A 25,172-nucleotide genomic window follows, 5' to 3' on the forward strand; every position below is an offset into this window, starting at 1 on the left:
CCAGGCCTGTTTAACTAATTTTCCATTATACAAAATGTCAGCAACCTGAAAATACACCTAACTTGACATTTATAACTCATGCACGATTATAACTAATATTTAATGTTAATTGTTTTATTAAATGATTCTTACTGTAAGTTTTACTAAAGATAAAGAGCATCTATAATCATACAAAGCAAAACATAATAAAAAAAAAAGTAAGAACCACTAATCTGTATAATTATATATTATACACAAGTGAGTGAAACTCTCAATTATTGAAAGAAAACCAGAAAATGCACCGACACTGACAAGAGACAAAATCTGTTTATGGTTAGTAACATATATGACAAAAATAATCCAGAAACCACAACAAAAACAAAAAAAAAAAAGAAGAAAAAAATATTCAGGGGTCTGATACTTCAGTGTTTATAACAGCTGCATGTCACTTTTATTTAAATAAACTCTTCACTTCTTTTTCTCTGTAAAAGCTCAAAAAACAAAACACTGAAAGGAGTGTTAAAGTCTTAATTTAAAACAAAAACAACAGCACAGACACATAAAAACACACACGTCTTTCAGCTGTTTGTAAACTCTGGACAGGCGGATAAGTTTGGCAGAAACGCCGTCACACGTTCATGTCTTAAAAATGCTTGTAGAATCATTATTGCAATTCAGCCGATACAAAAGGCTACATGAGTCCGCTTAAAAAACACAAGAGAAACACCAATAGCAGAAACCCGCTAATGCCAACATTTGTGAAACACAACCAGCAGTGTATAGTGCACAATTAACAATGTACAGCTGCACACAAACACAGGCCAAAACAGTAAAGTGCACACATACACACGTTACAGACGTCCGTCCGATCACTTGAAAGTCTTTAAAGATAACTTGTATACGCCTTAGCAAAAAAAACAACATACGAATCATATAAATGTAACAGCAAACCTGACGAACAGATCAAGAAGGGAACAGTGGAAGGTCTGAATGAGAGATCAGATGTGTTTAAGATACACCAATCCACAGGAACGCCGCGCTGGATAAGGAACGGAGCGACAGAAAAGCCGAAACACCATCTGCGTGAACCTCCCAAAACACAGGGAAGCAATTTCACTCCTGAATCACAAAGTAGCAATGTAGCCTTCCAAACTTTAAACATTTTCTCTCCAAATTCTCATTACTTTAATGCAGAAAAATGACGTTATTTATAAGTGTTTATCTATCATGATACTAGATTATTAAAATTAAGAGCTAATTGTATTGCAGTTATACAGGAAATATTACTGTTACGGTAATGAGAAATTGAACACTTTCCACACTACAATAATGAGAATGTGTGAGTAAATGTGCGCAGTCATCAATCATGATTTTAATTCTGGAGTGAAATAAAACTTGGATGGGTGTTTTATTTGTTTTGTTTTTGGCGAGTTTAACGCATCTACCTGCTTCAAATGTTCTTGCGCTATTAATGAAATCAATAAATCTGCTGTCGAAGCGTCAATCGGTGTCTGCGTGTGCCAGCGTAACATCAAATTGAAGTCAGTCATTCAAGTTGAGCAGTGTGTGTGTGCGCGCATGTGTGTGTGTTTAAGAAGGCCTTAAGGAACAGTCCCTGCATTCAAATACATGATAGCTTAACTCTGGCAATGATGAGAATGTCTGTAAGCAAATCCCTACGACGCTCACACTGCACCTGTGTGTGTTTAATATCTGACTGGACAGATACAAAAGCCCGTCAACACGTCCATTGTTTGAGTAGAAATGTAGCTCTCTGCATGTGAGTGTCTTAAAGCTGCTTAGTGTCACCAGAAACAACTGCAAAAACAATGAAAACATACAGAGGCCATGCATTATGCTTTGTTTTTGGTAACTTATTTTTTTACTAAAATAGACACATTTCTCATGCCAATTCAATAATTTTTCATTATATTTGTTGTAATGCCTTTATATCGAAAATAATAAAACCTAGTACACACACACACACACACACACATTATCATACATATATATGAGAATGAAAATGAGATATGACATACAGAAATGAGTACTAGCTGAGAACATGATTAACTGTCCTTAAAAATAATGTCAACGCGATTTTTTTAATGGCCCCAAAATAAATGTGTATATATATATATATATATATATATATATATATATAAAATTTGGGGTTAAAACAAATTTAATGTTCACGAAAACTAGACTGAAAAACTGTAACAATGCATGGGCTTCCACATGTTTGGAAACAATCATTATTTTTGCAGGTTGACACTTTATACGCCACGTACCAGCGTCTCAAGAACTGACTGCTGTCAATCACAAACTGTCTGTCCCGCCTCCAAGCAGGTTGCCTGGCAACAACCCGGCTGTGGCATCCTCTAACTGAGGAGTGCCCCATAGGCTGCCACCGTGGTAACCGAGAGCCACGCCCCCCCAGACCCCTTTCCCCGCCCCCTCCCCTGCGTTGTTGCTCCATTGGCTGAGGAGGGCGAGTCCCGGGGCTTCCACCGCGGAGCCAGCCGTCACGTCCAGCCCCTGCCAGCCCACTGCCACGTCTCCATCCGCCCCGGTGCTCAAGGGCCGCTCGCCCTCTCGCGTGATGAGGTCAGAGCTGGGCGAGCCTTCGGGTGACCCCGCGACCCCTGCGGCCTGGGAATGTGTGAAGTAACGGGCGACGTCCTCCTCGCTCATGAACTCGGCCACGATGGTAGTGTTTCCCAGAACACACCTGAACAGCAGACACAACACAGACAGAGTCATATTTACAATTTTTTAAAAATATTTTATAAAGTTCATGCATTCATGTCTATAGGTTATACATATCAAATCACATATATAATCAGTAAACAAGTGTTTGTGTCAGTGTGACTCACATATGCAGAGCGCTCTGGGCTTTGGCGGCTTCATGAGGGCTGCAGTAGCGGATCAGAGCACTGCCCTGTGTCAGGCCGAGGTGAAAGGTCAGCAGAGGGCCGTGCTGCAGACAGATCGTCCTCAGGGTCGAGCCGTCGATCTGCACACAAACCACAAGAAATCACAAACATCTGATGCTTTGCTTTACTAAATACACTGACAAATACCGTAAACCCCCTAAAACATGAGCATGATGGTGATACACACCATCATTGTAGTTATTTGATCAAAACCACAATTAAAAACTAAAAATAATAGAGAAATATTACTTTTTACAAGAGACTTCTTTTAAAAACATCAGGATCTTTGAACAGTAGTGTATGTGTGTGTTTGTACACACCTGTGGCGTGAGGTTTCGCAGCAACAGCCATGATTTTCCTGCGGAAGCTCCTCCATCGCTCCACTCTGAAGATCACGAGACATGGAAAGGTTGATCTTCACAAACATCTGCTCCTCACATCTGAATGTGACTGTGTGTGTTTGCAGTACCTGTTTTGAAGGGTGACTCCACTGGGCTGGCTCCGCCCCCCCAAGTCCTGGGCATCCAAGGCCCCTCCCCCGACCACGGCTGCTTCTGACTGGGGAGACCCGGAGGGGGGCGGGGCAGGTGAGAAGGGTTCCGATTGGTCCGCCATGATTTGCCATGTCCAATGGGCTCCGGCGGCCAACTGGACTTCAGCTCGGAGTATTTAGCTGGAAACATGCGAAACGTTACCAACTGCCCTTGCAATTCAAATCACCTTAGTGCATTTTCACTGAAACCTTAATGAATATATTTAAGTCAGCGTTACCGGTGCTGTGTGCACTGAGGGGCGTTTCTGAGGCACTGTATGGCCAGGCACCAGGTGAAGGCATACAGGTGTTCAGAGAGTTTGACCCTGGTCACAGATAGACAGACTGTCAAACATGGTTACATTTTACAAGTATGCATAGCAAAAACCAATTTCAAAGGCCTCTGGAGAGAATAAAAAAAAAATTAAAAAAAATACTACATGGCTTCTATCCCCTAATTGGTGGTGAATGCTTTTTTTTTTATCAAGTAAAAACTCTTTTAGAGTAATTGTACAAATGTACACCTTCAGCTGGTGCTTCATGTTTCTTTTCTGTTAAATCTTTACTGATTTTTCTCAAGTAAATATCTGGATTGGAATGAAGTATCTCGGCTTTGCTTGATCCTCCAATCATTAGTCTCAAAACTGATCATCGGGATTTTTCGAGGAACGTTTATTTTCTTCATCTTTCAATCATCATTGCATTGAATTGCATTATATGCCTGGGTCATTTAAATCTCATCTTACTAGCATATTACTGGAGATATAGAGTGATGACTGATATTTATATTGTTTCATGTAAGTATCTGCTGAACTGTTATAAAGATCTCACTTATTCAAATTGCACGAGTTTCATCATATAAATATCAGCACATATTGCATATGTTTGCTTCATTTGCATCTGAATAAAACAGAGCTGTTTTTCTCCCTCCATATTCTCACTATATCAGACTATACGAGCCATAAAAGCCTGATGTATTAAAAAAACACTGTCTAAAGGTTCAATAAATAAAACAAATGTTATTCTTCTAACTATCATTTCAAGCTTTGCGAGGTAAAATTGTATATAAAATACTTTACTTGTATTATTTAAAAACACATCATGCGGTCATCACGGGTCTTTCTGTCTGAAGACGAGATGAGGTCTCAGTACCTGTGTTGTCTTGCAGCAGATGATGTTCGGTGTGACTGAGCACGGAGGATCCCATCAGTCCTGCAGGGCTCATGTAGGGGTCCGGCTCGGGCTCAGGGCTCTGGATGCCCTTCCATGGGACGCCCGGCTGAAACTCTGAGCGAGACAACACAAAATACATGTGAAAGTCAAACACCTGCACACTGTGGGGCTGCTGATGTTGGGTGACTTTCATCAGATGCTGAGCTGGACTGAATGTGATGAGAGCGTTAAATCAATGACTCTTATGGGCTGCTGCAGTCATGGTACTGAAGGAGAGAGAGAGCGCTGTGCTCAAACCATTCGGCCACAACTTCCCAGACTTTGTGTAAACACACACACACACACACAGAGAACCAAGAAATCTGTTTTTGATCAGTAGTGTGGCTATGCCTACGAATCAAGACAATGTCATTAATTTCAAATCACTAATTAACAAGGTTTCAATGTTACCTGGAGGCCAGGTGGGGTTGGCAGGAGATGCATCGACTTTCCCACCTGCGCTTCTGTGCCAGCTGCCGCCCAACACATCATACTGAGAGAAGGAGGAGCCAGCGGCCTGCCTGACCGGCCCTGAACACACAAACAGAGACTTTAACACCTACCACAGGACCCTATGAAATCACCTTTTATTTTTCCTGAATTCTGGGCTTTCTTCTCTAATAATTAAATAGTAGTTACATTTTACTAATAAAACAAATGTCTAATCGATTAAATAGACAATTTAACATCACAGTAATTCACAATTCACACAACTCCAGTCCATCAATTAACATCTTGTGAAGCCAAAAGCTGTGTGCTTGTAAGAAACAAATCCATGACTAAGATCGTTTTACTAAGAATAACCTCACCTGTGAAAGCAGCAGGGGCTTTGCTGTGCAGCTCAGATCCTCCCATGACTGGTCTGTGTGCATTCATGCCCAGCGCATGGAGATGTGCGTCTGGGTGTTTGGGGACATGTCCTCCTCCCATGGGTGGTGGTGAGAGTTTAGGACTGCCAGCACCCTGCTGCTGCTGTAGGATCGCCATGATCCGCGCAAGCTACAAAGAAGAAGTTGTCTTACAGGACTAATCGCACGTTTATTAATAAATCATTTAAATTATTATAAGCCTTTAACTGCCTACATTGCCTAATAAGCATCTAAGCACATAAGGCTTGCCACGGCACACCGGCAGAAGAAATTAATATGAATGTGTCAAGGAAAACAGCAAGGCTGCATTATTATTTAAATAATTAATTGACAAACTAGTGCTTTCTTGGTTTCTTTGAGATGAACTTGGCGACTCAGACTCGTCATTTCTGCAGCAGTGGATGTGCGTGTGTGAATGTTTCATATAAATTACGTAATTTGAGAATATTTGTTTTCCATTTAAATTGATAAATTGTAAAGTAAACATTTCACTCTCTATAGATATATTTTAAATGTCTGTGTAAGGCATGTGTACACAGAGTTTTGGAGTTTCGCGCTCAAGTGAAAGCGAGACGGCAGAAAGCACATCACGTTTGCATTCTTTATTTTACAAAAGCACAATGTTTTGTTGTTATTGTGAGTGCACACAAATAAACGTAGATTCTTTACAGTTTCGAAAGGTGTATTACTCTTATCTTTATGACCTCTTCTGGTCTACTAATAGTGAGTTAAATATTAGGGGGAAGCCCTATTTAAAAGCCTTAGAAATGTCTTTATTAAACTGATTGATTAGGCTTTCCAGGGTTGAGTCAGTAGGGGTCACTGTGGTGTTCGTTGGTTGAGCGGTTCTGCTGTACCTGCTGCGGGTCGTGCGGTTGTCTCACAGGAGGAGGAAACTTCCTCTGATTCAGAAACTGCTGCTGTTGCTGTTGCTGTTGTTGTTGCAATATAAGCTGACAGGCCTGAGATAGAGAATGTATATAAAACATTCAAATAAAACTTTTTAAATGCCTTACGTTATATTTGCTAAGGGCCAGATTTACTAACAGCTGGCACCAGCGCAAACCTTCTTTTGGCTTTAAAATAATCAGTGCTGAAAAGACATGGACCATTATTTTTTAACCTGACCTTATCTAATACACAATTGTAGGAGTTTCCCTTTTAGACACAAAATTTATGGGAGAAGAGTATTAAAGGGTTAGTTTACCCCTAAATGAAAATTATTTAATTACTCACGCTCATGTCGTTCCAAACCCATTACACCTTTGTTCATCTTCGGAGAACAAATTATGATATTTTTGATGAAATCGAAGAGCTCTCTTACCCTCCATGGACAGAAACTCAACTGAAATGTTCCCAGGTCCATAGTAAATACATCGATAAAACAATCCTTGTGACACCAGTGGCTCAATTTCAGTTACGATAAAACTTTTTTTTTGCACAAAGAAAACAAAAATAACTATTTACTCACCCATTCTTCTCCCCCGAGTTACGTCTTCCACCATTTTTGAGAGTATCACAATGCATTAGTGCTAGTTAGTGTACATTTGATACATCAATACAACGATGTATCATCGCAGAGATTTGATGATGCCAGCCCTGTATCTATATGTTGGCATGTGTGCAGCAGTAAACTGCACTTAACATTTAGCAACAAGGAAATATCTGCAAGTATGTAACTTATTTATGTTAACCTGGCAACCATGTGCACATGCTCTCTCTCCACTGTGGATAAACGCACTTTTTTCTGAAAACACCAATTAACTTGCAGTTTGACGATCTCATCTACAATATTCTATTTTCAGAAAAGTTACATTTATCAAGTGTTTATTTACACGAGATCGAGAGATAGAGAGAGAGAGAGAGACTGTGTATGTATAAATTACCACCATCTGGCCATGTTTCCCTATTAACTCTATTCACAGTGAAGCCGTGGCTTAAATTCCGTTAGAAACAACGATGTTTCCAGCTCCTTGTTGAGAAAGATAATGTAGCGCATGAGCGATTAAGCGATTTTATTTATAAAATCAAGGGCAGCACTAAAAAGTGTGTTGCTGAAAGTCTGTGCGTGCATGCAACATGGTTTGTTTGCGTGACTCAGCATGTGTACTTGATACAGTGAAAAAAGGTGCAGTAGTTTGGAACTCTTCCAATTTTTGAAAAAAAAAAGTATTTTTGTAGCATCACAAAACTGAAATTGAGCCACTGATGTCACATAGACTGTTTTACAGATGTATTTACTCCTATTCTGGACCTGGGAACATTTCAGTTGCATGCTGTCTATGGAGGGTCAGATTACATCAAAGATATCTTAATTTGGGTTCCGAAGATGAACAAAGGTATAACGGGTTTGGAATGACTTGAGGGTGAGTAAGTAATGACATAATTTTCATTTTGAGGTGAAATAACCCTTAGAAATTAATCATGCAACACAATTTACTAACATTTGATAAATCACTGGTATTTGCGCCATCATTTAATGCACAAAAAAAAGCATGTCTTAAAGCAAACATTAATTTGCACTGCTCTAGGTAGACTGCACTGGTCATTATGGAAATTATCTGGCTGTGTCTGTGTTTTTTATGTGCACATTGTTAGTAAATCCCTTGCAGAATTTCCCCCTCCCATCGGTGGATTTATGGAATTGCGCTCTAATGCTACCTTGCCTTGTTTAGTAAATCAATGTGATACGTACTAGTTGAAACTGTTGCATGTGTGGATGAATGCCACTAAGCATGGCGAGGTGTTGGGGGGAAAGCTGTGGGGGAAACATGCCTCCACTAGGTGGTGCCATTGGCTTTAACATTGGCCCAGGAACCTGAAGAACGACAGAGGATCCATGATATGACTATGCACTAATAAACATCCATTTATCCCAGAGTTAAATCCAAGAACACAAACTGACCTGAGGAGGCAGGAACTGGTGAGGCACTTGTGCTCTTATCCCAGGAGAAGGGTTTAAGGGGTGCACACCAGCCTGATGCATACCTCTCATTGGAGGAATCCCACCACCACCAAACATACCATGACCTCCAACCTTCAAAACAACAGCAAAGAGGAGCAACAGTTACTTAACCAGAGTAAAGAGTACTTAACCAGCATAAAATGGAAGCTGCAATGGGATTCCATAAGGTAAAGCTGCTTAATAAGCTGAGTGTCTCAGTACCTTGTCCAGGTAAGGTCCGGTCTCCCCACATGGCATCTCTTTGGAAGGCTGTGAGCGGAAAGCTCCCCCAGTCCTGCCGCCTCTCCGCATCTCACCATCATTCATTCCTCTCCTGTCTTGCCTACTGTCGTGACCCATACTGGAGTCTTCATCCTGACACAAATATTGAGCATATTTCTACAGAGCTGCAGCAACACACAAGAGCAGACCAGCACAGTGGTAACAACTATCTTACCGTAACGTTCATGTTGGAAAACTGCCGATTCACAGGAGACACCCATGAGTCCCCACTGTTTCCTTTAAGAGGGCTCTAAGAGACAAACCAAAGTTTACTTAGGAGTTGATCGTTTCCCCAAGTCATAAAGTCTTGGCGAGGTCAAAAAAGCCCCCAATATACCTTAGTGTTGATTCTCCTGGTGCCCTGGCCTTGGCCCCAGCCCCCAGAGTTGTATGTGTTGCTTTGAGATCCCCGACTGCCCCAAACACCAGTGCCACTGTCCTCGTCCTCCCAGCTGGAGTGGCGCGATACATTGGAGCCTTCGTCACCCCACCCCTCTTGCATAGACTTTGAGCCTTAAGAGTAAATATAAAAGATCAGCTCAAGTGGCACACTCGAAGAGTTGGCAGCCATAATCGTGATTATTTTGTCAGTTAATTAATTGTAAAAAGTCTTACACAGCATTAGGCCTATATTTTACTTTACTTCATTGCATCAAACGTTGCCATTAAAGTTTCTGTTCAACATTGTAACCAATCACAAGCTGCATTCCCATTACAGACGTATGCAAAACTTTTGCGGTATTTCATCAATGTCGATAAAACAGAATAAAAACTATTGCAAAATGACGGCTTTTCTATTAACCAATGTTATGTGACTAAAACGTAATTTTTTTCTCTCGCGAGAAGTCAAGGTAGAGGATACTTGTAGGAGTATGTATAACGCAGCCACTGCATTAGCCATTACTGTTATCCAAAGGACACAGATGCGTGTATCTTTAGCAAAGCAGTATGGAAAGCCACTTCTGAGCCGCTTCTAAAACGTGCTGCAGTGCAGATGATATAAACACAAGCATTGACTAGAGTGGCCATGTCGGATCCATAATGCACCGCAGACATGTGCAGGGTAAATAATCCAAGCATTAAAAACAAGGAAAGCACCTTACACTTGAGAACGGTCATGTATACAGAAGTTATAGTATATTAAAGGGTTAGTTCCCCCAAAAATTTATATTCTCTGATGTATATGCTCTCTGATCCTCCCTTAGACAGCAAGGTTACTACTATAATAGTAAGCATTACATAATACGTTTTGTGTAAAGAAAACAAAAATAACGACTTTATTGCACATTTCGTCTCTACTGCATCACTTGCAGACACACGCTCATGACAGTGCCATGACGCTGACTCAGATCCAGCAAGATGACATTGAATACAAGTGCTGTGCCTTGTTTACACTCGGGCCCAGTAGTGCCATACCTATCCCTTCTAGCCTTAACCATAAACAATGCATGGTGATAATGAACAAATTATGTGTTTTCATGAAAGGTTTCACATAATTCTCCATAGTTTTTCTCATTTGGTACAGCAGTCTTGGTAACCCTAGAGCATGTACAATTAGGTAGGCTCTTACCAGATTTAGTAGAATGGGAATGCGAGTTTCTCCATTCTCCTCCTTTGCCTTGTTCACTGGACTCACCCCAACCATCAAACGATTTCCCCCAGGTAGATGCATCGCTGTCCACAGAAGGATCGGGGGGACCACTGCTGCGTGCCCATGTTGCAGGAGCTGCAATGTGAATGTGTTTTAATGAATGATGTTTCTGGTTTGAAACCGTTTAACTACTTTAATATGCACTGCTGCCTGCTTACCAGACTTTTTAGATAGAGCTCCAGCCTGTCTTCCAGATGACTGATTTTGGTCTTGTGAGCTGTTGGTCTTCTTATCCCACAGATTGACGTTCCTGCTGTTGTAGCATGACGGATCGCCCCATGCAGCTGTGCCATCGTCAATTTCCGTTATCCGTCTGATGGACTGTGGCGAGGGTTCCTCCCACCCACTTGGCTCTTCAACTGAAGGCACCTGAGGAATGGGCCCACAGGTCCAGCCAGACCCTTTACTTTGATCATTGGTGTCTCCTGGACGACCCTGTTCCTGCAAGTCCTTTGGATATCCCGGCATTTGCTGCTGTGGTTTTTGATTTTGGGTTTTAAGAGCTGGTTGTTTGTTTGGTATCTGTGATGGAAGAAGCTTCTCGCCCCATCCCTGTTGTGTTTTGACACTGCTGCCTCCCCAGCCACCACTCCGCTGTCCCGACTCTTCCGGGCTGCCCCATGACCCTTCATCCTGATTCTTGCAGTCACGGCCTCTCTCTTCATTCCAGCCTCCACCCTCAGGTAATGGAGTCCACTCACTTCCACCACCTTGGTTCCACCCCGTTTCCCCCTTCTTGCAAGTATCATCAACCTCCGGGTCTTCTCCCCAACCACTCCCTTTGCAACCAATCCCAATGCTCTTGTCTCCATGCCCGGGCCATCCTTGAGCTCCACCCACCTGGCCAACCTCCTGCTTCTGCATTTTGGAGCTGGATAGATCCCGAGAGTCCTGCCAGCCCTCCTTACTGCGGTCGGTGTGCACTTCTCCACCCCAGCCAACATTCCCACTGTCTGCCTCAAAATCCCAGGCGACACTCTGCTTGATCTGAGTCTTTCCCCATCCTGTGTTGCACAGCACTTTAGGATCCAGGTTAGTGTGATTGATGATGCTCTGTAAGGCTTCTTCTGGTTGGAGGGTCTGACTTCTAGAGGGGCTTTGGACCAGATTTGAGGCATGCATCCTATCCTCATTGCTTTCTCTGCCAGTCGATTTTTCCTCAGACCCATCCAAATCACCAACTGCTTTCTGATTGTCATCTCTCGATTCCATGCTGTTTGCAAACTTTGAAGAGTCCTGTAAACTATCTGTGCTTACTTCAGAGATCCCTCCAACATACTCTTTTGATGCTCCAACTGCTAAGTCTGAGGTCCATCCTGTAGCTGCCTGGTTGTTTGAACCTACCGTGTCTCCGCCCCACACTCCCTTAGAGGTGCCAGTGCCTTCACTTGAACTTCCACCTACTGCATCAATTCTCTTCCCAACAGGGTCTTCTTCTGTATCCCATAATACAGAACTGGAGACTCCAACATCTCCACCACGATTTGGTCCTGCCTGAAGCTCCAACCAATCCCCTGTAATGCGCTCTTCGTTCTTGCAGAGTGTCTGGTACACTGCACTGGCAGGACTCAAGGGTGTATGAGTAGATTCCTCAGAAGTAGTGTGGTTTGCTCCGTTAGGGTCATCAGGGTTGGAATTTGGTTTTAGACATTGAGTGTCCTCCCGGTTTCCAGAAAGCATTGAAACCTTGTAATTGAACTGCTGATTGACTCCTTTAATGGATTCTTTATTCTCAGACTGAGAAGATGCACCTCCTTCCAAAGTGGCTTCTGCATATTCAAAGAGTTGAGAAGAACTGTCCATTCTTTGGACATCAGACTCATCCATCTTTGACCTGGCCGAATGTGGGGTCTGATCGCTAGTCCATGAGTCTTCGGGTCTAGGCCATTTCTCTACATCAGAACTGTCCTTGTCCATTCCCTGAGTGGAGGGTTGACGTCCTGAGCTCAACCCCCATGTGTAATTTGCATAAGTGGGAGTGGCAGAGGCGTCTGACGATAAGTGCAGAGATACAGAATCTACTGTTGGATCTGGAAGAGGAAAATTCATGCCATTAGAAAAGAATAAAAGCCACCAAATAAAACTGTGTCCAATATCTTTTTTAATTCACCCACCTGAGGCATCAGCTTGCTCCTGCAGGGGAATTTGGGGCACAGGGTCCCCTCCGCTTCCACCCCCCAGCAGCATGCAGGACAATGGTGGCTGGCCCCTTTTCAGTAGCACTTTTGGTTCCTGTTGGTTGTGGAAGCGCGGGGGCACCTCACGGGGCATGTAGCGCTGGGACACCACGGAGGGGGGCTGTCCGTTGGCCACAGCGGTCCACTTTGCATTGTTCCCTCCCTCAGGGGGGTCCGGCAAACCCCCGACAATAGGACAGGGAGAGGTTTTTTCGGTGGGACCCAGTCGAGATGAAGCACAGGTAAGGGGAAAAATGGATGCGGCAGACAGAGATGAGCCCGATTCTGACAAGAGGACAGCGGTTGAAAAGAAATGCAGTCAATTATACATAGCAACGGACAGCATTTCTTAAAATTACTTCTACATACTGCCAGAAAACTTCACTCATGTTTTCAAACCTACGGATAATTTTTTTGTTTCAAACATTGAACTAACATATTAGAAAGTAAGAAAAGAGATTCAAACTAATGATGCACCAAACTATTGGCAACCAAAAATATTCAGGTAAAACATAATAGAAAAAAAATAAACAGTTTTATTTGAGTTTATTTGTGCCTGAAGTGTGAATCCTCATAAGGGAAAACAACTAACGATTCCTAACACTGTGGTACTCCGGATGCAAGCGTCATGGTGCATGGAAAGGTTAAGGAGGGATGATTTGGGAAGAGATTCATTCAGAACGAATCTGATGCTTGGTTAGGAAGTTAGACGCGAACAGGACATATGCTAACATAGCCTTGCTGCACTGAAAATGTCAGTATGTGGGAGTAAGAGAAGAGCAGACATATGGATAAATTTGACGACGCAAGAGAGAACTCAATTCGGTCCAGTTTTCTGAGCGCAGACACAGATGCATACAAACTGTGAATTGTCTGTTTTGACGAGTATTCATATTTACTGAATGTAAACAGTAGGGAGAATATGCATCAGTGCATTTAGTTTTACAGGGACAGCCGCCTAAATTAGTTGCTATTGTCCAAATCATTGATGTTAATCAGGCAACAAAAGAAAGACAGAAATACACGCACTGCTCGTGACTGAAAAACTTTAGTAGCCATTAAGATTACTCTAAATTTATTTATAGAAATAAATATGTCTGCTTGAAAGAATTTAACAGAAACCGATGTGAATGATGCTCTGTAGCATGGAAGGATTTTCTGTCTGCTAAATCTGGGTCTGAAGTTTCTCGCTCTGCTCAGCGTGCAGCATCACGTGTCTAAACATTACAATTTATTTCACAATATTAGTTACTATACTATATTTCTTTTTATAAAATCAGTGCAGGCTTGGAAAAACTTCAAAAACATTATAAAATCATACTGACCATGAAACCTTTGAATGATAGTGTACATGTGTGACTATTTCACAACTGAGTATACAGAAGTTAATTATAAAATACCAACCTTTAGTGCTGTCTTCAGTTCCCTGCAATAAAAAAATAATAACAATTCCTCATTAGATGATTGCACATTCATATACAGCTAATGTATGTTTTCTTGAGTATGTACAGTGTTAAATCCAGTAAAAGCATAGGCCACCTCCTGATGACTGCGGTCTCCTGTGGTACAGTGACTGTCTTCCATGAACTGCGGCTCCCTTCCTGTTCCTATGACATGACACACATCACATTGCACCTCTGTGGTTAATTATATGACATATATTCATGCCAATGAAGTCCAATGCATGTTGTAAATGGCTCTATTTACACCAGCCCAGTAATGAAACAATAAATATTTTATTCTATTATGTTTCTGTGTTAATGGTTACAAACTTTCTTACACAGACACTCTGCACAGCATTAAACTGTACAATGTACTTCATAGACCAATGCACTACCTGAAATGAACTATGAATCACTGTTGATATGTGCCATAAAGTGGTTTTTATTAATCTGTCTGCTTAAACTCACCAAGCTAACGTGCTAATTATGGCGCATTTACGGACAAACATTAAAACGTACAGGAAAATATGCTTTAATAGCACTCCAAGTAAATAGTATAGAGTTACTTGTATCATTTCAACCCACGTTAGTTTATGTAAGGCTTCTATACATTCAATTATTCAGTGGATTTCGATGCTAAGCGGATCAAGAGATCAAAACTAAATTCAGTACCGACAGATACGCTCGCAACATAATAAAGAACACTTCCAAACATTAATCTAACATGTTATTCCACATGTATATATGCTTATGTTGCTGCTAGTGTGATATATGTTGAGTGAGTTTGCAAATGTTTGGGTTTGTTTTGCTCACCTCGGTCAATCCGGCCTGCAGCTGCGCACTGACGGCGCGCCGATCAACATCCGGGTATCAGCTCACATAAACACAAACACATAAACACACACATCTCCCACCGACCGCTAAACAAGAGTTATAATAAATACTGACTCTTTTAAAATGATTAATATGTTCATTAAAGATGTAAGCATGTCACAGACGGCTGTCATACATAAATATAATCATAAATATTTGATCATGTAATGAGGACTCTTCTGACGGACCAGCAGAGGGCGCTGTGATTTCCGCTCTAACGTCTACGTAGTATGCACTAAAGTATGTACTTCATTCGTAAAAAAACAAAATCTAACAAATGCTGTTCTTCTGAACTCTATATTCGTCAAAGTATCTTGAAAAATGCATCACAGTAATTTAGACCAACAAATGTAACACTTTAAATATGTTTATCTGTTGGACTGGGTCTGAGTTTCCTCTTCAGAGGAAGTCTTCAGTGTCATCAGATGAGTCTTCTTCATATAAGAGAGCTGGATTTACACCCACAGCTCCAGACTGACCCTGTGGCACGTTAGCATATTTATAGATATTTACAGATATTTCAGACTTTGAATCAAGACTAAGAATGGCCTCATCTTCCTCATCATTGCAGCATCTCTACAAACATTTCAGCCGTTAATCTAGAATGACTGGGATCAGACACATTAACACTCTGGATAAAGAGTGTTATACTGATTATATATTGTCACTGTCAGACAGAAACCTTCTCCAAAACCAATACTTTTCAGAAACACTGACAGATATAAATGGTGACCGATAGCACTGATTTATGACAAAAAAATAATAATGAAATGATTATGAAATGTTAAGATATGAGGTTTCTGTCTGACAGCAATGATATATGCTTGTATATAACAAAGTGTTATTTTGACTTTTATTTTGTTGACCTAGCTTACATTAGTTAGCTAAAACAGAATATGTTAGCAACAAGCTAGTACTGGACAAGTTTCTCTGTCTCACTAGTAATAGTTTTCAAGGTCAAAGTTACCTTAGCCAAACATTCAAATATATGTCCTGTTATCTTCCACAGTATATCAAATATTTTTTCTGTGCTAATACATTTACAAATAAAAATGCTTTTTTATACAAAAAGCAGCCATGTTGATTTGTGAAATGTGGGGCAGGTGAAAAGTTTTCTGCACTGAATATGTTCCTACTTGTAAAAAAAAAAAGAAAAAAAAAAGCAAATATCAGTTTCCCTAAGGGTCATTTTTTTGACCCATGTGTGTAAAATTGATGTAGGAATAAAAAATCTGGAATAATAAATTATACAATTATACAACTTTTAGAGATTCAGCAAAAGAAATTCGCATCCATCACTGAAATAACAAGAAATGAATACGGGTCGTTTTAGACCCATGTTGTACAGTGCATAAGAAGGGCAGTGACACCAAAACTTTTATTCAAAAAGCGTATAAAATATAAATAAGAACTTGTGATGATGATAAAAAAAAAAAAGTTAATTGAGGAATTCCTGGAATTCTGAATGATGGATTTAATTTCTTGCAAAGATAAAGAAAAAAAATTAACTCAGCTGGGTCAATTTAGACCCATGTTGTACATCAAAGGGTTAAAATAGATGTTGTGAACACACCCTTAGATTGCACATAGCTGACATGTTTATATGCAATCATCAAAGAGTGAATGGGAAATTACTATTTTTAATAGTTAAAATATAAAGTTTATTGTATAAAACATTGTAAATTTCCTAGTTATAGAGAGTTAAACACTACTCAAGGGAAATAAAACATGGTAAATATGTTGCATGCTTGCTTATAAGTTTGGTCCCTAATTAAGCACACCTGAACCAGTTAATCAAGCTCTTCAGACCAGAACCTTGAACTAGAACTGAGACGGACTGTGAGAAGCTGTAGAGCAGTGAACAGTGGTAGACTGTGGCAGAAGTTCAGCTGGGTTTCTGAAGGAGACACTCACTCGACACCTGGACTTGGCTGATTGCTCTTCATGGCTGTCATGGAGATTTGTGTTCGGAAAGGTCTTCTTTTAGCCCTTTTCTTCTTTGCTGTTGATGGAAACAGCTTAAGACCGATTGCTGTTGATAGACCAAGATTGGAGCCGTTTGCTGTTGATGGACAGAGATCAGGGCCGTAAGTACAACTAGCTTTTAGCGTAGACACAATTTTATTGATTTGTCTTATGCTCTAGGTGCATGTGTATCTACACAACGTGCTCTGACCTGGCTTTTTTATGGCTTCTGAATTTCTATTTCTGTTTTTTCCACAGGTGGTTCTTGGTGACTTTTCCTGCAGTGATCGAGGCTGGCTCTAATGCCAAATTGTGTGCAATTCTTCTGAAACCCAATGAGTCTCTCACAATGACCGTTTCTCTGCTTGATGATCAAAACCGAACAACTCATCTTGTGCAGCAGAGATATGCTTCTGCAGCAATTTACCGCTGCTTTCGTTTCCAGGTCTGAACCTGATCATGTTAAACGTGAAGCATTTGTCCAGTTTGATGTATATTTAACGTTTCCCCTCAGGCTCCTTGTGTAGATGTGGAGACCGTGTGGAAACTGAGTGTGGTAGTTAAAGGGAAGTGCTTCAAAATGACCGAAGAGAGGAAAGTTATGTTCAGACCTTCCCTGCCTTTGACCTTCATCCAAACAGACAAGCCCATCTACAATCCAGGACAATCTGGTGAGCTGCAGATGACCCTTGGAGGAATATCAGGATGTTGAAGTGCCTGGTGTAATTAGCACATTCATTTACGTCTTATTTTTGCAGTGAATTTCCGAGTTGTGACAATGGATGCTAAATTTGTCCCTCTTGATCAAATGGTGAGGCCTAACCTCTTTGCTGCAGACAAATTGCAAAATAATGCATGTCATTTTTAGATGCCCAACCTTTGTCATAATTGTAAGTTAATGTCTAATGTTATTGTCTCTTACAGTACAGTCTGGTAGTTGTGGAGGTGAGAATTCGCTCCAGTGCAAGTATTTGATTAGATGGGTCTGCTTTATTTCTGGATGTTCTCTTGGTACACTTAGTTTCTCTTCTGACCTGTTAATTGTTTGACTAGGACAATCAGAACAACCGAATCGGTCAGTGGACAAATGTTTCCTCAACGCAGTGGATCTTACAGCTTTCTCACGGTTTAAACCCTGAAGCTCAGGTCGGGATGTACACACTGAGGGCTTTTATTGGTGACCGGATGACCTCCCAGGTTTTCGAGGTGAAAAAGTATGGTAAGTTTTCATGTACTGTACATTCTGCAGTGGTACACCAGCAGATGTGAAGTCTTAATTTAAAGTGCTTTGTTTCTGGTTTAGTTTTACCCAAGTTTGATGTCACCATAAACGCACCACAGATATACAGCGTTGGAGATCTGTGGCTGAAAATTGAGGTTTGCAGCAAGTGAGTGACACTTCTGTTTACTTGATGACATGTTTCTTCTCTTGTTGGACTGTTCTTGATATTTTTACTCAAAGGGGATATAATGCAGAGTTTCTTTAAAATACTGCACAGATACACATATGGGCAGCCTGTTCCTGGTCAGGTATTGGTGGAAGTGTGCCGTGAGCCATATCCATACGTTGAGGTTCCTGGGGTGACTCGTCTGTGCATCAATAAAACTGCTGAGGTATAACTACTGCCAAACAACCCATATGTTATTCTCTATCTCTTCTGCATGCAGTTGACTAAAATATGACTATGTATGTTCTGCTGCCAGATGAAGGACACTGGCTGTGCCTCCCTTTCCTTCAGTACGTCAGTGTTTTTCACCACTAGATTTGAAAATAATCTGCAAGATGTGTTTCTTATTACTGCCAACGTCACTGAGGAGGGAACAGGTGAGCTATTGGCTGATCTGAAGCAGTTGCACGGGTTTGGAGGATGTTGGTATTTATTTGGTGTCCTCATGTTTGTTGTATCATTTTCCAGATGTGCTGCTGTCAAAATCCGCAACCGTGTCCATTACATTTGAAGTTGGTAAGGTCAAATTTTTGGAGCTCCCAGATTTCTTTGACCATGGATCACTGATTACTGGAAAGGCAAGTAAGAGTTCATCACTTGTTACAGATGCCTTCATATTGGTTTTTTCCTAACTTTTTTTTTTTTTTTTTTTTCCATAAGGTTTCAGCATCTTATTTCAATGGGGAACCAATTGCAAGCAAGGCAGTCTATCTCCTGGATAATGGCCAATGGCCCAACAAACTGCTTTTGAATGTGACTACAAACCAGAATGGACTTGCCGATTTTTCCCTCAACACAGCTGATGTCCCTAAAGCTGATCTTAGTCTGGTGGTAAGTTTTATGTATTCATTTATTTTAAATGAAGACTTGTCACAGGAACCAATTCCATTCATTGTTCCTCAGGCCAGTGCGACTACAGAGGCTGTTAATGGCTACAGATCGCCATACTTCTCTTCAGATAGAAGAATAGTAAAGCTTTTTCAATCTGCCAGCCCCTACAGCCCAACGTTTAGTGAACTGACAATAGTGAAGCTTGAGCAGCCGCTGAAATGCGGTGCCAACTATCCAGTAACCATCAAATATTCATTTGTTGGTGAGACTGGTGACTTCAGCACTGATATCATCTATATGGTGAGTGGACACTGGTTTTGTAGTGTTCCTTGCCTTTTGATTGCTATGCTTGTCTTTGTCTGACACATTATGCACTCTGCATTTCTTGTCAGGTCTTGTCCAAAGGAGTTATTCTCCTTCATGGATTTCATAGGGTTCAAGCCTGGGCTTCTAATGGCATCATGAGTGGTGCGGTGTCATTCCAGCTGTCTGTCAGTGTAGATATGCCTCCAGCAGCGCAGATTCTGGTCTTCAGCATTCTACCCAGTGAAAACGTAGTTGCTGCTAGTGCATCCTTTGACACAGAAAAGTGTTTCCAAAACCAGGTATGACGTAGCGCCCCCCTTGACATGCATGCCTTGACTTGTCCTTCAGCTTGTGTTGGTTCTTGTTCCAGGTTTCTCTGCAGTTCTCTCCAGCTACAGCTGTTCCTGGTGAGGGAAATGTTTTGACGGTCTCTGCTCAAGCAGGATCCCTGTGTGGCCTCAGTGCTGTTGATCAGAGTGTCCTGATCATGGAGCCAGGAAGACGTCTGAGTGCTGAAGCGGTATCAGATTTCCTACTAAACAATGTAGATTTGAATCTGACACATGGTATCAGTTGGTCTTGTTGATTTGGGTTTTTAAGTTTTATTCCTCTTATCCTGTGACCATTTGTCCATCTTTCAGTTCTCTTGATTAACATGCATAACTTAAAGGATAGAATTCCACAGATGTATGACTTAAAACTACTTGATTTGTTCACGTCCACCCCCCCAAAATGTTCTCAGGTGTTCGGCTTACTTCCAGTGCAAGGGGTATCAGATTTTCCATTTGGTGTCGAGGACGAACAGGAATGCCTGAATGTTCGACCCCGTCGAGCTGTTCCTACAGACCAAGCTTACGACGCTTTCAAGGTAGAAAATGGTCTGCACATCAGTCAGTAATCCATTTTGAATGTGACTCGTAGTTTGATCTGTTGCTTTGACAGAGTGTGGGACTGAAGATCGCAACAAATCTGCCTGTCCGAGACCCTCAGTGCCTCAAGTACAGAGACATGAATTACTATCGCAACTACTTCTATGGTATGCCCTTTAGGTTCTTTAGCTAGCTAAAATTAGCCATATGATTTAGTACAACTACAAGATAAGGAAGCAATCCCCAAGATTATGCAAGGGTTTTAGATATACATTTATTTAAAGTTTAATATGACTCTAATATTTACGTGTGTGTATATGTTTGTGTATGTGCATACACGACTAATGCCTAAATGGACTTTTATAATCCAAGATTTGTGAATCAATTCAAGAACCACTTAATGTACTTATGCCGATTTCACACTGCACAATTTTAAGTCACCGTTGTTTGAGTTACTGTCACTTGCATGAACGCACACTGATTCACCTCCTAATATTGGGTGTTCTTCAACATTAGAAAATGGATAAACCTCAATTGGGTGTCAGTCTTCGTATTAATGGCTTATCTCTCCATTTTATGCAAGGTGGTCGTCCTGTTGCCTTTCTAAAACCTGAAATGGCTTTTGCTGCAGTAGGAGTTAGTGGAGACCGGAGCAGTTCCCCTTTTGTCATTACCGTCAGGACTTACTTTCCAGAAACATGGATCTGGCAACTTGCTCAAGTGGGGTTGGTGAAACAACTTGTGTTAAATCAGTAGTTGACACTTGATGCCATCTACCAAATAATTTAACTCCTGTCCCCTCTTATTTCTGTCTTCGGCTAACCTTCAGAGACACTGGATCCACACAAGTTCCTCTCACGGTTCCTGACACTATCACAACATGGGAGACCGAGGCATTTTGCTTGTCCTCCAAAGGTTTCGGTTTGGCTCCTCCTGTTAAACTGACGGTCTTCCAGCCCTTCTTCCTGGAGCTCTCCCTGCCTTATTCCATCATCCGTGGAGAGTCTTTTGAGCTGAAGGCCACTGTATTCAACTATCTGTCCAATTGCATCATGGTCTGTCATGTTTTTCATAGATGGACATAGATTGGTCCTGTGTTTTTGCGCCATGTTACTGGTTTTCATTGGCAGGTTAAAGTAACTCCAGCTACGAGCTCCGCCTTCACACTTACACCATTTAAAGAGCCATATTCATCCTGTCTCTGTGCTAATGGGAGAAAGACATTTAAGTGGGTTCTCTTAGCCTCTGTTCTTGGTCAGTTTTGGTCCATTTGTTTCTAAAATTTGAAGCATACGAGTATGTGAGGTGTTGCTCACTAGCTGTCGGTCACTGCAGGATCTGTCAATGTGACGGTCAGTGCTTTGGCTGAAGAATCCCAGACTCGATGTGGCACTGAGATTGTGACTGTGCCAGAGAGAGGACGCATTGATGTAGTCACTCGAAGTCTACTTGTTTTAGTAAGTGTTAACCAGTTCGATTCCTTGAGCCCGTGCCTCTCTTCTGATGTGGTGTTTATTTTATTTTTTTTAGCCTGAAGGAGTTGAGAGGACAAATGCCCAGAGCTGGTTACTGTGTCCAAAGGGTTTGTTTGCACTCAGTGATTCCCAAACATTTTCTCTCAAACACTAGCCTAGCGCTCAAAGCTAATCTATTCTGTTTGGATCTCAGAAAGTGTTCTTTCTGAAGACGTTATTCTGACATTTCCAACAAATGTGATCCAGGGATCAGCCAGATGCTCCGTTTCAGTCCTTGGTAAAGAATTTCACGGAGTAGAAACTGATGTGATATTTTCCAGGACAACTTTTTCTGATGTGAGTTTCTTTACTTTCCCATAGGGGACATAATGGGCCGTGCACTGAAGAATCTGGATCGGTTATTACAGATGCCATTTGGCTGTGGAGAACAAAATATGATTGTTCTTGCTCCCAATATTTACATCCTGCAGTATCTGGAAGTCACCGGTCAACTCACCGCAGCCATCCGACAGACTGCCACCGGCTACCTTCAGAGCGGTATGGATGAGATGCATTTTGTGTATTGGGGAGACTAAATCCTAAGGACGTTCTGTCCTGCACTTACTATTGAATCTGTCCGACTCTAAGCTACCATGCATGCAACATTTGACCTGAACAGGATACCAAGGACAATTGAACTACAAGCACCCTGACGGTTCATACAGCACATTTGGTTATGATGAATCAAACACATGGTGAATATCACACTGTTCTTTGAGTATCCTCGGTTTCGGAAATCAGTTTGTCATGAAACTTTCATGGCCAGGTTGACTGCCTTTGTCCTGAGGTCTTTTGGTCTAGCGAAACGCTTTGTATTCATCGATCCAAATGTCCTTCAGAGTGCAAAGGACTGGCTGATAAGCCAGCAAGGTTCAAATGGCTGTTTCACGCAACGGGGGACTTTGTACCACAATGACATGAAGGTATGCATGTTCTCAAATGGCATGTACCCCATAGAGCAGTGATCCTCAAATCGGTCTTGTGAGATCCACTTTCCAGAGGAGTTTCGCTCCAACCTTAATCAAACAAACCTTCCTGTGAAGGTTTTTTCTCTCTATAATGACCCTGAAGACATTGATTAGCAAACTCCGGAGTGTGATTTAGGGTTAGAGCTAAACTCTGCAGGAGAGTGGATCTCGCGAGACCGATTTGAGGTTCACTGCCATAGAGTCTGTCAGAGTGGTTTTAATCCATGTGCTGTTGTGCTTTAGGGTGGAGTTGATGATAATGTGACAATGACCGCCTACATCACTGCATCGCTGCTTGAACTCGGTGTCCCTGTCACGGTAAAAACATCTTCAGTAGTTGTATGAGCTCCTTGTAAATGATCCTCCTGGTCTGACAGGTGTTTATCTTTTTTTTTTTTTTTTCTCCAGGATCTTGTCATCACCAATGCGCTGTCATGCTTGAGGCCTGTTGTTGGCGATCTGGCAAACACTTATGCCACCGCTCTCCTCACTTACACCTTCAGTTTGGCAGGAGAGACCAGCACTCGAGCACAGCTTTTAAACACCCTGAACAACCTTGCCATTTCTGAAGGTAATATTCACCAGCCTGTTGATGTTCGAGGCTCTTTGGCATCAACTTTCTATCCTTTGTCTTTTCCTAAGGCCCTAAGCTCCACTGGTCTCAGACTTCTTCTGGTGATACTCTGGCGGTGGAGATCAGCTCATATGTGCTGCTAGCGGTTCTTGCTGTACAGCCTCTCACGACGGCTAATCTGGGATATGCTAACCGCATTGTCAACTGGCTTGTGGCCCAGCAGAATCCCTATGGAGGCTTTACCTCCACCCAGGTGACTGACCGGCTAACATGACCACAATCATTTGTGTCTGAGTGGAGGTTTTATTCTGGTGCTTGTTACTGTATGTAGGACACAGTGGTGGCTCTTCAGGCTCTGTCCATGTATGCCACTCAAGTGTTCAGCTTGGATGGTACCAGCACAGTTACTGTACAGTCCTCCGTGGTAGGAGGAGATGTTCATAACTTTGACGTGACTCTGGACAACAGGCTGCTGTATCAGGAAAAACAACTGGAGAGCGTTCCAGGCATATATAGGATTGAAGCAACGGGATCCACTTGTGTGTCTGTGCAGGTCTGTATCTGTACTCTCTCTGTTTCTGTGGTGCATGGCCTAATTCTGTGTTCTTTGCTCTGCATACTATAGGTTGCATGTTTCTATAACATCCCAACACCCAATAAAGTAGCCAGGACATTGAGTGTCGAAGCGAAGGTGACTGGAGACTGCCAACCACTTGGAGCCAATCTTATGTTGAACTTCATGGTGAAGTAAGAATAACTTTCTTGAAACCAGCTCTTGTTTGACTCCTCCTAAGGGAAGCTGTTTTCTTGATGACTAAACCTCTTTATCTCCACACCCTACAGATACGATGGCCCAAAGTCAAGCACTAACATGGTTATAGTAGACGTTAAGCTCCTGTCGGGTTTCACGGCAGATACGTCACCGGTTCGGTGTTTTTAAGATTTGCAAAGTCATGAGATGTTTGAGGCTTCTTGTAATAGTGTAGTTAACTATGATCTTTTCGTCTCAGCTTGGATCTCCACCTAATTCCTTTGCCCCGCTTGTGGAGCGCGTTGATGTCAGAGATGATCATGTCCTGGTGTATCTGAAAGAGGTGAGACTGTGTACACTGGACATATTCACAAACTGACCTCTCATGTGCTGTGTGTTGCTGTTCATCCTCTGTTTTGCAGGTTTCCAAATGCTTCCCCATGAGTTACAATCTGCAGCTGAGACAGGTTCTTGCAGTGGAAAATCTCAAGCCAGGGGTTATCCGTGTTTATGACTACTATCAGCCAAGTATGTATTCATCATCCTGGGGTGTTTCCAGAAAGCAAATATGGTCATAATTATCAATAGTGCAGTTGAGCTTGGGATCATAGTTGGCTAATGATGCTTTTGGGAAACACACCATTGGTCATGCCTTGCTTCGGCTGAATTTCTTGAACATGATCCAACTCCTTATGTTCATCTTTTAGGTGATGCATTTGAGACCACCTACAAAAGTCCCTGTCCATGATTTGATTCGGTACCAGTTAGAGAATGACTCCAGCATTACTCAAATAAAGCTGATTTTATACCATGTAATTTGTTTTGGTGACTTTTTTGATGTATCCACTACAGCTTTGTTTTGGAAGAGGACCTATACATTTCTTCCTAAAAGGCTTACTTGACATTAAAACTCAGAGTTTGCTTTAAAGTATTGAAAATGCTATTTTGGCCTCAGCTGTTAGCCCCATCTGACCCGACAGTGGTAAAGCAGCTACTGTAATCATGAAGAAACGCAAAGGAGGTGCAGAGAAGCTGAGTGAGAGGAAAAACAG

At 41.8% G+C, this 25,172-nt stretch overlaps 2 protein-coding genes across 3 annotated transcripts; one reads left to right on the top strand and one right to left on the bottom strand.

Annotated features, from left to right (window-relative positions):
* Window positions 1–287: 287 nt before the first annotated feature.
* On the bottom strand, window positions 288–14,976 carry LOC113067879 (trinucleotide repeat-containing gene 6B protein-like). Of its 2 annotated transcripts, XM_026240373.1 has the most exons (20): window positions 14,835–14,976; window positions 14,119–14,186; window positions 13,984–14,005; window positions 12,517–12,864; window positions 10,561–12,432; window positions 10,322–10,477; window positions 9,089–9,264; window positions 8,927–9,001; window positions 8,692–8,844; window positions 8,431–8,562; window positions 8,221–8,343; window positions 6,383–6,487; window positions 5,466–5,655; window positions 5,068–5,187; window positions 4,597–4,731; window positions 3,684–3,770; window positions 3,382–3,585; window positions 3,233–3,297; window positions 2,853–2,992; window positions 288–2,707 (listed from the first exon to the last, which is right to left on the bottom strand). In XM_026240373.1, exons 2-20 carry the CDS (start codon window positions 14,161–14,163, stop codon window positions 2,296–2,298), a joined length of 4,560 nt encoding a protein of 1,519 aa, XP_026096158.1. In that variant the 5' UTR covers window positions 14,164–14,186; window positions 14,835–14,976; the 3' UTR covers window positions 288–2,295. The 2 variants fall into 2 exon arrangements, with proteins under 2 accessions (XP_026096158.1, XP_026096159.1); XM_026240374.1 differs by lacking the exon at window positions 3,684–3,770.
* A 1,735-nt stretch (window positions 14,977–16,711) lies between these two features.
* Window positions 16,712–24,930, top strand: LOC113067880 (alpha-2-macroglobulin-like). The gene is made up of 34 exons (XM_026240375.1): window positions 16,712–16,981; window positions 17,118–17,304; window positions 17,374–17,530; window positions 17,618–17,670; window positions 17,784–17,804; window positions 17,913–18,078; window positions 18,163–18,247; window positions 18,359–18,473; window positions 18,564–18,684; window positions 18,776–18,885; window positions 18,968–19,138; window positions 19,211–19,438; window positions 19,531–19,743; window positions 19,815–19,964; window positions 20,187–20,312; window positions 20,387–20,480; window positions 20,897–21,038; window positions 21,143–21,368; window positions 21,444–21,567; window positions 21,649–21,770; window positions 21,844–21,895; window positions 21,982–22,065; window positions 22,149–22,325; window positions 22,447–22,522; window positions 22,594–22,750; window positions 23,039–23,113; window positions 23,204–23,366; window positions 23,438–23,622; window positions 23,701–23,922; window positions 23,995–24,116; window positions 24,213–24,294; window positions 24,380–24,463; window positions 24,543–24,648; window positions 24,828–24,930. The coding sequence occupies exons 1-34, from the start codon at window positions 16,839–16,841 to the stop codon at window positions 24,866–24,868; spliced, it is 4,380 nt and encodes a 1,459-aa protein (XP_026096160.1). The 5' UTR covers window positions 16,712–16,838; the 3' UTR covers window positions 24,869–24,930.
* The last annotated feature ends 242 nt before the right edge of the window (window positions 24,931–25,172 follow it).

Source organism: Carassius auratus, linkage group LG28B (assembly GCF_003368295.1).
Source record: "Carassius auratus strain Wakin linkage group LG28B, ASM336829v1, whole genome shotgun sequence".
NCBI classification, from domain to species: Eukaryota; Metazoa; Chordata; class Actinopteri; order Cypriniformes; family Cyprinidae; genus Carassius; species Carassius auratus.